Raw genomic sequence first — 13,561 nt, forward strand, 5'->3', positions numbered from 1 at the left:
ATGGTGATTACTGTTATAAGCTGTTGTATTGTTATACTGATGAGCACTTTAATAAAGAAGCTGTTGTGGCCAATATTCCACTGTCAATCAGTCGAGGGAGTGAACTGGGAAAGGCTAGGTAAGGTTAGCTTGATGGGAGGAGATGGTGGTAGCCGTAGAGACATTAGCAATACCCGAAGTCATGCAGTACATCGGACAGTATTATATTTTCTCATTACATATTAAAGCAAAGTAATCACTGGTAAAGCTACCACCAGCGTTCGTAAGATGTGCTAAAAAGCTGCCTTACCATGTCTTCTGTCATTTCTGTAGTAACGTTAGCTGCTGAAACTTGTGTAGTGTCTCGCACAAAGGGGATGAAGGTGCTGTTAGTATATTTCCCCACTAGGTGTCACTCTCTTTTTTATATCTCTGTCTTCCTAACTGAGCACAGCTAAAATAAAAAACGGTTAAATTGTATTGTTATATTTTAATGTTTTATTGTTCTGTCCTATCACGGGTACGAGTGCTTCCCACACTTTCCTACCTATTACACTTCTCTTTCCACACAGCCCCACCAATGAAAGTTAGTCCTTGATTCCCCTATAAAAGGGGGTTAGTTCCTGGTGGGAGGTCTTTTCTTAGTAGTGGTGTGGTGGGACTAAGACGAACCAGAGAGAGAAATTCTATGCAAGAGATTTATCGCAGTATGCAGTGCTAAACCTCAGGAGGGGTAACCATCCTTTAGGGTACACCTTGTCCACGCCAGGGATCCTTCTCAAGTATTCTCAGGACAGTTACCACAGCAAGGAACTGATCCCCAGTAAGACAAAGAGCAGCAAGCTGAAGTATCTTACTGACTATGCACGGTTTGCTACACCCTGTAGTAAAGGCCTGGGGCTCATACTACCCAACCTGGCACTTGTTGAACTGATTAGGGGAGAAGGTGGTAAATGTGAGTACGAGTATTCTTCACTCTCTTCTTCACTACCTTTACCTCTACCTTTCTTCTTATTCTCCACCTCTGTCACCTGCACCTGTTCAAGTTGTCACTATTATTTTTTTTCCTGTATTGCACTGAAGTTTTCTGAAGTAAAAAGGTCACCTTGTTTAAGTGCTGGACTCTTATTTTTGCGAGGTATCACACCTGCACCTACACTTGGGCTTTCCCCTTTTTCGAGCGCAGTGCCCGTGTGTCCAGGGGTGGGAACTAACACCACTCCTGCCCACCGTGAGTCCTCTGGGCCGTTACTAGTCACGGCTCTCTGCCTGTCAGCGTGCTATGTGGTGGTGATTGACAGTAAAAGAGGCCAGTTAGAAGCGCATCCGCAATCTAGGTATCCCCCTGTTGGCAGTCCCTGTGGTAGTTGGCTCCTCTAACTAAATAATATCCCAAATGTAGATAGTCCCCATATATGCATCCTCTCTGTAGTCCCCCTTGCCTTCTCCCCAGTAAATAATATTCTTGTAGACATCTCCCCCTATAGGCAGCCCCCTCCCCATGTAGGCATTTCGCCCTATAGGCAGCCCCCTCCCCATGTAGACATCTTTCCATGTACACAGCCCCCCTCCCAAGTAGACATCCCCACATGTAGGCATCCCTCTATGTAAACATACCCCTAGGTAGGTGGTCCCCTCCCCATGTAGGCATCTCCCTAATACCCCCCCCCCCCCCCCAATTTAAGTAAAATAAAAAACATACGTGCCCCAATTGGCCACCTATGGTCTTTTAACCATTGCACTTAGAGACGGCTTTAGACACGATTAAGTGCGCATGCGCGAAACACCTCGTCCAGACGTAACACTTCCCTCAGTAATAGCAACATGGATTAAAGTTTGATGTTTTAGCAGTTTTTTCACCCCTTGGATTTGCTGGATCCACACATTTTTTAAACATCCCCCTAGGTAGGCAGCCTCCCCCCCATGTACACATTTTTCCCTGTAGGCATCCTCCCCCATATAGGCATCTCCCTTCCCATGTAGTTATCTCTCCCCCCATGAAGGCAGCAGCCTCCCCATGTAGTCTTTCCCCTTCCCATGTAGACATCTCTCCCTGTAGGCAGCCTCCCCCCCATGTACACATTTTTCCCTGTAGGCAGCCCCCTATTAAACTGGGGGGGGCTTGAGGAGGGAAGGGATTTTGTCGCGGCAACTGGGCAGCGGAGGATCCGGGTGGCATTCTCTGGTTGTGGAGTTTCGGACTCCCTATCCGGTTTATGGTGGTTACTGGTGGTGGAGTTGATGGAACTGGTGGATAAAATAATTCATCTTCCTTGAAGTCTTGAAGTTAGAGTTTGGCAGAGAGGAAGCACATAACCTAGCTGTAGTTTTTGCTTGCAAACCGGCGTTATTCAGCTGCAAGTGACTGGTTTGTGCAGGGACAAAATGGGGACCGCCATTTGGAGTAATTGGAGCTTCGAGGACCCCGCACTGAGGCTCATCTGTTGTTTATATGTTGTATATATCTTGTTATATCTGTGTTAATAAGAGGCTGCTGTGGCCATGTTTTCTGAAATTACTGAGTGGTGTTTTTATTATTGTTAGTGGGTTTGAATTGTGGGTAGACAAGCCCCTGGGTCAGCAATTCCCTAGTCAAGTAGTATCATACAGGGACAGCATTATAATACAGGGACAGCATTATAATACAGGGACAGTGGTATAATACATAGCCTAATAAAGGGACAGCTCAATAAAGACGGATAACAATTCACCCCCAGTTTTCCAGCGATATGAAACACAAGGAAATGATTGTGAATCTTTTATTACATGGCACAAACCACAATCCCCCTTCAGTAATAAGAGAAGGAAGAGTCACATATGGGGTCCTGGATGAGCTCCGGGGGTCTCCCTGGTCTGATTTACACCTTGGGACAATCCTGGGGGAGGATACATTTCTCCTTCTTGTCATTCAGGTACACGTACCCTGGTTTACACTTGCAGCCTATGAAACATGACAATTTGCAGGGGTTGGTTGGTTTATACGTTCTGGTGCAGGTGTCCTGGCACATTGAGCCGCATGATGTATACGTGGTGTTCCCGGTGCAGGAGTCACATAACTTCTTATCTATACACCTTTCTCCATCCGCCACATAGCCGTCCTTACAGAAGCAGCCGGGGTTGCATTTCTTATTACAGGCGCCTCCATTGGGGTCGAGGCAGGTCGGGGGGCAGGCGCTCCCACAAGGATTGTATACCTTGTCCGGGTCACAGACTATTGGAGTGGCTGCAAAGTGATAATAATGTTAGTGAGGAAAGGATCTGAGTAGGCATATGGCTATTATATATAGGATGTATATATGAGTATGATATAGTGGCTCAGTGGTGTAAAATGGCTTGGTGGTCAACCGGTTATTTAGTGAGTAGAATATAGCAGCTCAATTGTTATAGTCATTTGGTGTTTAATAGAGAGATGTAGTGGCTCAGTGGTTATATAATAGCTAAAAGAATATACACTTGCTCACTGATTGGTATATAGTGGTTATATAGGCTCAATGAGTAAAATATAGAGGTTCAACGGCTCGGTGAGTAATATATTGTGTAAAAGCAGAATGACTTACTATCAGGGTATATTGGGACTCAGTAAGTAATATATTGTGGCTCGGTAAGTAATATATTGTGGCTTGGTAAGGAATATACTGTGGCTCAGTGTTATAGTGTGACTCAGAAAGTAATATATTCTGGCTCAGTAAGTAATATATTGTGACTCAGTAAGTAATATATTGTGACTCAGTGAGTAATATATTGTGGCTCAGTAAGTAATATATTGTGGCTCGGTGTGTATGGAGCCCGACTGATTAAGAAGGGCGCAGGCTGACTGCATGTGCCAATCTCCATAGTGCAGGCAGCTTTAGGTGTTACCGCCAGGAATGGGTTAAAGTTGTGGTTATGTTTTACCTCCCCCCCTTTTGTTTCTCCTCCCCCCCCCCCTTTTTCTTCCCTGCCTACTTTGTCCCTTTAAGCCAATCCAGGGCCTTTGCGGCTTTTTGAGCCTATGGAGAACCATGCAGGTGTAAAGGGGTGGGTACCTCTATATAGTTGGGCTGTTTCCTGGTTCCTGGTCACTGCACCACTGAAGCGGTTTTAGAGTGGCTGCTCCCATGGCTTCCGCCGATGAGTTGTTGATGGCCGCGCTGCAGGCGCGCGCTGCTACGGAGGGTGAGGGCTGGCTCAGCAGGTTCCTGTCTGGGATCAGCCCCCCTCCGGTTCCCCCTCCTCCTCCGAACTCCGGCACGGGTAGGCGTTCAGCGCGTTGCCCACGCGCTCCCGACCGGCTTAGCCCCAGCCAGTCACTTCCGGTTTCCGGTCGGGCACGTGTCAGGTCCCGCCGGGCTGGTCTTGTGAGTGCTGCTCCTGCTTCCCCTCCTCCCCGAGTCATCTCCCGCTCTTCCTCCCGGCGGCGTTCGCCTACCCCCTCCCGGTCCTCAGCTGCCACTGCTGCCGGAGCTGCCCAGGTGCCTCTGGTTACCCGGTCTGTGCCACCTCTGCTCCCCCCGGTGTGCGGCCTAACAGTTACTCCCGCCAGTTCCCGTGAGGCGGCGCATACCGCCTCCCAGCAATCCCCTACCCAGGATTTATTTGGTGGCCGGGCGTTTCCCTATCCCTGGCTCAGCATGGGAGGCACGGCTAGCGTGTCCTCCGAGGATGCTCCTCTCCCCTCAGAGCAGCCTTCTGCTGCTGACACCCCGGACCCCCCCCCCCGGCAATCGCTCCGGCAGTTTTAGAGAATGCTGCCTCGGCTAGTGCCCAGCCCCCTACTGTTGGGGCTGTGCTGCCACCAGTTGCCCCTCTTGCGGCACAAATGGCATTAGCCGCTGTGCCCGCTAGTAGCGGTATAGCCACCCCACTCCCTACTGAGGCCCCACTGCTTTGCCCACCTGCCGGATCGGTGTCTCGCAAGAGCGTTTCGAGACGTCGCAGATCTCGCTCTTCATCAGCTTCTCAGAGCCCGCGGCATTCCTACCACCGCGGGTCGTCTGGCCGACACTATCGCAGCTCCAGACGACGATCCAGGGTCTCCGGCAGCCATAGGCGTTCCAGGTCCTCCCGTTAGCGGTCCCCGTCGACTTCTGACGGTTCAACGAGCGCCTCGGAGGTCTCTGGTCGGAGCCCGAGGGGTCACCGTAGACGGCGGGAATATTCTCTTTTATCTAGGAGATCATCACGTTCCGCTGGTGTTCCCGTGCCTGTATCGAGTCCTGTCCCAGTTTCGGTGGGACCGAACGTTCCTCCGCCTGTTCCAGTTGCTGAGCCGTCGGCTTCAAGGAATGGTGAGTTCAGTTTCACGGGGGCATGGGGTGCAGGGGAGTCAGGTAACAATGAGGTGTTATCTGCTTTGCAGTCTATTTTGTGTAAGCTTTCCTCACCTGCCGGTAATGCTGTTCCAGCTGTTAAGCCCCCCCTCCCCCCCAGGGCTGGTATCTATAAGGAGGCGTTCTTCTGTGGTATCAGCCCTTTGGGGGCGCACTTGGATGCGGACACTAAGGAGAAGATATGGTCTAACCAGTATGTGGACATTTGGTCCCTTATATCAGCTGATCAGTTTACGGTGGATAAGGAAAGGCGGGTTTTTACTGACAACGCCAGAGTTTCAGAGTTTAGAAAGCCCCGGGTGGCGAGGACAATGAATAACTGGATACAGGCCTTTTCGGTCCTCGGTTGCGTCATGGGTCAGAAGCATCCGGAGCGATGCTCAGAACTGTTTGTCTATTTTGACAGCATTTACAGCGCTTACAAGTCGCATGGGGGATCCGCCTGGTGGCGTTACGATGAGGACTTCCGACGGCGCCTGGCGTTGCAGCCGGATATCGGCTGGGGCGTCAGGGCCACGGATGTGTGGCTTCGCCTAATGATGGCGCCTAGATCCCAGCCCTTTCAGCCCGCGGCCACTGCTCCCGGAGGGGTTTCCGCTTCGGGGTCGGTGGCCGTGCGCAGACCTGGAGCCTGTTGGCTCTTTAATGAAGGCAGTTGTCGTTTCGCAGGGCTGTGCAAATACAAGCACGAATGCTCCGTGTGCGGTGGAGCTCACACTGCCTCGCGCTGCCCCAGGCCCTCTGTGCGACAAATTAATAAATCAGCCCCTACCGAGGTCAAGGACGCCGGTGAGCGTAATCGCGATGCGCCCTTGGCTAGACAGCTACCCCAATAGTTCTGATGCTTCTGTTATTTCTGAAGGTTTTCAGTTTGGTTTCTTTATCCCGTTCAACTATTCAGGTCAACCCCAGTTTTCTGAGAATTTAAAGTCGGCCCATGAGCACTCGGTTGTGACTGGTGATAAGATCGCGAAAGAAGTGGCTCTGGGCAGGGTCGCGGGCCCCTTTGATGGCCTCCCCTTTTATAACCTGAGGATCTCCCCTCTGGGGGTGGTCCCAAAAAAGGAACCCGGAAAATACAGACTCATACATCATCTGTTCGTCTGTTAACGATGGTATCTCGGCAGATGATGCATCAGTCTCTCACGTTTCTTTTGACAAAGCCGTTATGTTGGTCAGGAGGGAGGGTAGGGGGGCCCTCTTGGCTAAATCTGACGTGGAGTCTGCCTTCCGACTGCTACCTGTTCACCCCGATTGTCATCATTTGCTGGGTTTTCGGTGGGAGGGCAGGTTCTACTATGATATGTGCCTACCTATGGGTTGTTCCATTTCTTGCCACTTCTTTGAAATTTTCAGCTCCTTCCTGGAGTGGGTGGTGCGTTATGAAACGGGATCCAGCTCTATTATACATTATTTGGACGATTTTCTTTTTGTTGGTTCCCCGCACGATTCGTCATGCCAGTTTTTGTTGTCCACGTTTCAGTTTTTCATGCATCATTTTGGGGTCCCGCTGTCACTGGAGAAGACGGAGGGTCCTGCCACGGTTCTCACCTTTTTGGGAATCGAGATAGACACGGTGGCTATGGTCTTCCACCTTCCCCCGGATAAGTTGGCAAAATTAGTAGACTTAATTGATGTTTTTTTGGCAGTGTCTAAGGTCACCCTTAAGCAGATGCAATCCTTGTTGGGCCTTCTCGTTTTTGCATGCCGGGTGATGCCGAAGAGGCGTATTTTCTCGAGACGGCTGTCCTTGGCTACCAAGGGCATTCGCCTCCCTGAGCACCGCATTCGTATCACCGGCATTTTAAAGGCAGACCTCAGAGTATGGAAGGAGTTTCTTGGCTCGTATATCGGGCGCACCTGTTTAATGGGGGCTAGGATGGCTAACGACGAATTGGCTCTGTTCACCGACGCTGCAGGAGCTGTTGGTTTTGGGGCCATCCTAGGTGATGACTGGTGTGCGGGGGCATGGCCGGTGGAGTGGAGCGAGTTGGGTTTGTGCAGGAAACTCACTCTGCTGGAGCTTTTCCCTATTGTGGTTGCTGTTGAAATCTGGGGCACCCGCCTCGCCAATAAGCATATATGTTTTTGGTCTGATAATCTGGGGGTAGTTCGATGTATCAATAGCCTGTCTTTCTCCTCCCCTCCAGTCATCAGTCTCCTTCGGCACTTGGTCTTACGTTGTCTGGAGTATAATATCTATTTCAGGTCTCGTCATGTGCCTGGCGTTCAGAATTCTGTTGCTGATGCGTTATCACGTTTTAATTGGCAGGATTTCAGAGCGCTCCTGCCTGGAGCCAAGGAGGTGGGATGCCCTTGCCCGGAACGGTTGTGGAACCTCGTGGACCTCAGATGATGGAAATGGTTGCTGCTTCGGTGACGCCGGCGACGTGGAGATTGCATGGTAAGGCGTGGGAGGAGTGGTGCTCGCTGGTCCAGGGACGAGATGCGGCTGGTGACGAGGCTGTAAGGTTGGAAATCACGGTAGAATTTGTTTTGGCGATCAGGGCGTCTGGGGCTTCTGGCTTTGTTGCGCAGCGAAAGCTTGCAGGGGTTTCGTTTTACTTTAAGCTTTTGGGTTGGGGGGATGTTACCAGGGCGTTCCTGATTAGACAGGCCCTGAAGGGATGGAAAAAGGAGAGGGTGAGGGTTGATCAGCGGCGCCCGGTTTCCTATCAGTTGCTAGTCCGCATGATCCAGTTTTGCCCGACAGCTTGCAGATCTCCTTATGAGAGTGCCCTCTTTGCCGTGGCTTTCGGCCTTGGCTTTTTTGGTGCGCTGCGTATAGGGGAGCTCTTACCTCCGTCTAAGGTCAAGTCGGGGGGTCTGCGCAGCGACGATGTGGTTGCTGGGGAGGGGTCGGTGCGGATTAGGATTAGGCGGTCGAAGACTGATCAGTATGGTCAGGGTACGTGGCTGCCGTTGTGGTCGGTCGATGGCGCGGTTTGCCCGGTACGTTTAGTCGCTGACTACAATAAAATTAGGGCCAGTTCCGAGCGGTTTTTGGTGCATGAGGATGGCTCCCCCCTCACAGTTTTTCAATTCCGCACGATGTTACGTAAGTTACTAGAAGCGTTGGGCCTATCCCCGAAGGAGTACGGGACACACTCCTTCCGCATCGGGGCAGCGACGGAGACGGCAAGAGCGGGTTTGCCCGAATCGGCGGTTATGCGGATCGGCCGGTGGCGCTCTGCGTGTTATGCTCGCTATGTCAGGCCGGAGTTGCTTGTGTAAGTGTTTAACTGTTTTTTTTTTTTTTCCTCCTGTTCTAGACGTGGTTCCCCCAACTGTATGGATACTGGGCCATTCCTACATATTCCGGGCTGGCCAGCGCGCTGAAGTTCGTCCTGGTGGCAGGAGCCTGGGTTTCCGTCATATCGAAGTCTTTTGGAGGGGCATACGGGGGCTGCGTTGGCCTCAGGTCCTTTCTGAGGTCATGTCGATTGCCGGGGTCACTTGTCGATTGGTGCATGCGGGCGGGAACAACCTCTGTCATGCTAAGATAAATGAGCTGATGGCACTCATGCGTGCTGACATTTTACGTTTTGGTCCGTTGTTTTCGGAATTTGTCCTAGTATGGTCAGAGGTTGTTCCCCGCGTATTGTGGCAGTATGCCAGGGACCCCCTGGCGATAGAGCGTGCCAGGCAAACACTCAATGCGAGAATGTCGCGTTTTGTTCGTTCTCGTTCAGGAATTGTAGTCCGTCATCGCCAGTTGGAGGGCGATAATCGGGGCCTCATGTCTTCCGATGGAGTGCATCTCAGTGAAATTGGGCATGACATTTTCCTATCCGGCCTCCAGGATGGGATCGAGCAAGCCCTCTTCCTTTTGGGTGGGGGTCGTAGCCCTGTGTAGGGGTCACAGGGCTTCTTCGTGGCCTGAATATTCCTGATTAATGGTGTTTGAGAACAGCCAGACATGTACGGCGGGAGTCCGCCGGCGGCATACCACGGCTGTTTGAACGGTTTTGAGTTGGCACTGGAGAGTGCTGGTTAAACAAAGTTAGAGATTACATTAATAAAAGCTGTGGCCGATCTTCACCCGGCAAAGGAAGAGGTTGTCTTGTGTCATTTTTCCTGGCTGTGGGGTATGTGTTAATGGTTAAGTGGGTCATGGAGGTCAATGCAGTCTGTATGGAGCCCGACTGATTAAGAAGGGCGCAGGCTGACTGCATGTGCCAATCTCCATAGTGCAGGCAGCTTTAGGTGTTACCGCCAGGAATGGGTTAAAGTTGTGGTTCTGTTTTACCTCCCCCCTTTTGTTTCTCCTCCCCCCCCCTTTTTCTTCCCTGCCTACTTTGTCCCTTTAAGCCAATCCAGGGCCTTTGCGGCTTTTTGAGCCTATGGAGAACCATGCAGGTGTAAAGGGGTGGGTACCTCTATATAGTTGGGCTGTTTCCTGGTTCCTGGTCACTGCACCACTGAAGCGGTTTTCCCTCCCTCCCTCCCCTTTTTGTAACTGTAAAAAAAAAAAAATTAAAAAAATAAAATAAAAAAAAAATAATAATAATTTTTATGATAAAGATGTGAAAGATATGTTTCTGTGACGTTATGAAAATTGAGTTTGCCTTTACCACACCGTGGGTGTTTGAATACAGTTTGCTGCGAAGTCACAGCTTGGCCTGAATATTCCTGATTAATGGTGTTTGAGAACAGCCAGACATGTACGGCGGGAGTCCGCCGGCGGCATACCACGGCTGTTTGAACGGTTTTGAGTTGGCACTGGAGAGTGCTGGTTAAACAAAGTTAGAGATTACATTAATAAAAGCTGTGGCTGATCTTCACCCAGCAAAGGAAGAGGTTGTCTTGTGTCATTTTTCCTGGCGGTGGGGTATGTGTTAATGGTTAAGTGGGTCATGGAGGTCAATGCAGTCTTATATTGTGACTCGGTAAGTAATATATTGTGGCTCAGTGTTATAGTGTGGCTCAGTAAGTACCATAACTCCCAGAAACGTTTGGCATGGAAAAATGTTCCTGTGCTCTCTATGGAGAGGGTAGGAGTAAGCCACAGCCAGACAGCTCTAATGCCGGATTATGTCTCCCAGAACAAAGGGGTAGAGTCGTGATTTTCCATTACCCTTAACCTTTGTATCCACCAACATCATCTGGCAGTGGGGTCTCGGTAGTCCCCATACACTTTATACCCCCCAAGAGTCGGGTTTGGCTGACATAAGTTTGGGGACCATAAGAGATTCTAGATAATATATAACAGTGTGAATGTATAATACTCACTATCCTGCGGCTCTTCCTGTGCACTGACCAGTATGATGGCTGCAGCTGAAAAACACAAATTATCACACGTCCGGTTATTAAAACTCCCATATACTGATAGACGACTCTAGTGTAAGGTGTATGGGGGTCTCCCGACTCTCCACTGACTCTATAGTGCTGAGATTATACTGCCATATAGTGCTCAGATGATATCTCTATATAGTGCTGAGATAATACTGCCATACAGTGCTCAGATTATATTACTATATTGTTGTGAGATAATATCACATATAGTGCTCAGATAAAGCTACATTATATTGCTGGGATAATATCAAATAATATCTCCATATTCCCCAGCAGAGCGCGCACCAGTGACCTCAGTGTACGCCGCCATCCTGAACTTCCAGTAGTAGCAGTCCGGCAGTCACTGAAGTCACTGGTGCGCGCTCTGCTGGGGAATCCCCGGGTTGTCCCCAGAGAACGCGTATCAGCCGGGGGCCAGGCCGACAGGAGAAGAAAGGAAAACAGCTGCAGCGGGGGAGCGAGGTGCTGGGTTAGTTGTGGTTTTTTTGTTTTTTTTTGTCTAGGCGACATGTACAAGGGGGCTATATGGGAGGGGGAGAGTGCACAGGGGGGCTATATGGGAGGGGGAGAGAGCACAGGGGGATATATACTACAGGGGAGAGCGCACAGGGGGCTATATACTACAGGGGGAGAGAGCACAGGGGGGCTATATACTACTGGGGGAGAGTGCACAGGGGGCTATATACTACTGGGGGAGCAATGGGAGCAATAGGAGGGCTATATGGGAGGGGGAGAGCGCACCGGGGGCTATATACTACAGGGGGAGAGAGCACAGGGGGGCTATATAATACAGGGGGAGTGCACAGGGGGCTATATACTACAGGGGGAGAGCGCACAGGGGGCTATATACTACAGGGGGAGAGCACACAGGGGGCTATATACTACAGGGGGAGAGCGCACAGGGGGGCTATATACTACAGGGGGAGAGAGCAGAGGGGGGCTATATACTACTGGGGGAGAGTGCACAGGGGTCTATATACTAGGGGAGAGCACAGGGGGCTATATACTACAGGGGGAGAGTGCATAGGGAGCTATATACTACAGGGGGAGAGCGCATAGGGGGCTATATGCTACAGGGAGAGCACACAGGGGGCTATATACTACAGGGGGAGAGTGCACTGGGGGCTATATACTACAGGGGGAGAGCGCACAGGGGGCTATATACTACAGGGGGAGAGTGCACAGGGGGGCTATATACTACAGGGGAGAGCGCACAGGGGGCTATATACTACTGGGGGAGAGCGCACAGGGGGGGCTATTTGGGAGGGGGAGAGTACACAGGGGGGCTATATACTACAGGGGAGAGCGCACAGGGGGGCTATATACTACTGGGTGAGAGCGCACAGGGGGGCTATATACTACTGGGGGAGCAATAGGGGGCTATATGGAAGGAAGAGAGTGCACAGGGGGGCTATATGGGAGGAAGAGAGCGCACAGGGGGGCTATATACTACTGGGGGAGCAATAGGAGGGCTATATGGGAGGGGGAGAGCACACAGGGGGTTATATACTACTGGGTGAGAGCACACAGAGGGGCTATATACTGCAGGGGGAGAGCACAGGGGGGCTTTATACTTCAGGGGGAGAGTGCACAGGGGGCTATATACTACTGGGGGAGAGCACACAGGGGGCTTTATACTACTGGGGGAGAGCGCACAGGGGGCTATATACTACCGGGGAAGAGCGCACAGAGGGCTATATACTACAAGGGGAGAGCACACAGGGGGCTATATACTACTGGGGGAGAGCTCACAGGGGGGCTATATACTACTGGGATAGAGCACTCAGGGGGGCTATATACTACCGGGGGAGCAACAGGGGTGGTATATACTACAGGGGGAGAGTGCACAGGGGTGCTATATACGACAGGGGGAGAGTGGAAAGGGTGGCTATATACTACAGGGGTAGAGCGCACAGGGGGGCTATTCACCCCCTTTGTACCTAATTTCAAAGGACCGGTGAGAGAGAAAAAAAATGACAGTTTTCCCAGTAATAAGCAACAATTCTGTATGTAAATAATTCAACAACGTTTGTAAAAAGTAACAAAACACGTTTCCTACTGATGTTCAGCTCAGACCTTCACCTGACAATTGATCCCGGTAAGTGGACCCTCACTAAAAGTTGTTGAGTACCCCTGGTGTACAAAATCCCCTCCAAATAAATGCTGTAACTCACCCAGCAGTGCCAGCCGCAGCTCAGAGAAGGGAGACATGTCCAGCTGTAAAAGACAAAAATCCAGTGAGAAAATTCAGTGTTTTCTGATCTCTGCTTGCTGTCGGTGAATGGAGATCAGGTTTGTTACAATGTATCAGAGCTGTGAGGGTTGTTGTAGCTGAGTTGAAGCAGTGCCTACCTGTGTGATGTGCGGAGGAGCAGGCTGGTACGTGATAGAACCGGTGGATGTGATACCTGTATAATGTCCGGCTATATATCCTGCCCAGGGCATTAATAGTATCAGCCTCACCCATGGTAGATATTATAATATGATTTATGCTCCGCAGTAACTCACGCTCTTCTAGTTACAGGTTACAGTGACCCTGCAGCCATGTACTCTATGTGCCCTGTGCCTGGCACTATAATATATAACAGCATGGATGTACTATGTGGGCACAGCTGCTGATAATATATATATATATATATACTAGAAACCGGCGCTGCCCGGGTATAAAGTGTCAGTGTGTTAATTAGATTTATTCTAAGGTGCCCAGGAGGCCAATCTATGTCCTTGTTTTTTTTATTTTAGGGGAAATCGCCAGTAGCCCTATATGCCCCTATATACCCAACAGTTCTGCACTGTTTATGTAAATTGTAGCTTATGCACATTAGAAATAAACTAAAAACTTCAAACATCCATCACCTGTAGTGTATAGTTGGGGGGGAGCTGTAAACCTGTAGTGTCTAGTTGAGGGGGTCTTGTATACCTGTAGTGTGTAGTTTGGGGGGGCTGTATGCCTGTAGTGTATAGTTGCGGGAGGTCCT

General features: G+C 50.5%; 1 protein-coding gene across 1 annotated transcript; it reads right to left on the reverse strand.

The window, feature by feature from the left end:
* Positions 1-2,724: 2,724 nt before the first annotated feature.
* On the reverse strand, positions 2,725-13,012 carry LOC138769745 (cysteine-rich venom protein 1-like). The gene is made up of 4 exons (XM_069948392.1): positions 12,936-13,012; positions 12,758-12,800; positions 10,521-10,565; positions 2,725-3,202 (listed from the first exon to the last, which is right to left on the reverse strand). The coding sequence occupies exons 2-4, from the start codon at positions 12,792-12,794 to the stop codon at positions 2,838-2,840; spliced, it is 447 nt and encodes a 148-aa protein (XP_069804493.1). The 5' UTR covers positions 12,795-12,800; positions 12,936-13,012; the 3' UTR covers positions 2,725-2,837.
* Positions 13,013-13,561: the final 549 nt, after the last annotated feature.

Source organism: Dendropsophus ebraccatus, chromosome 12 (assembly GCF_027789765.1).
Source record: "Dendropsophus ebraccatus isolate aDenEbr1 chromosome 12, aDenEbr1.pat, whole genome shotgun sequence".
NCBI classification, from domain to species: Eukaryota; Metazoa; Chordata; class Amphibia; order Anura; family Hylidae; genus Dendropsophus; species Dendropsophus ebraccatus.

What these genes read in the sequence shown, in the direction of transcription:
- LOC138769745 (XM_069948392.1), bottom strand. Translation starts at nt 12,794, where the DNA reads ATGTCTCCCTTCTCTGAGCTGCGGCTGGCACTGCTGG. An exon ending in GCTGCGGCTGGCACTGCTGG is followed by an intron (nt 10,566 to 12,757) that starts GTGAGTTACAGC and finishes TGTGTTTTTCAG; the next exon opens with CTGCAGCCATCATACTGGTC. An exon ending in ACAGGAAGAGCCGCAGGATA is followed by an intron (nt 3,203 to 10,520) that starts GTGAGTATTATA and finishes ATCACTTTGCAG; the next exon opens with CCACTCCAATAGTCTGTGAC.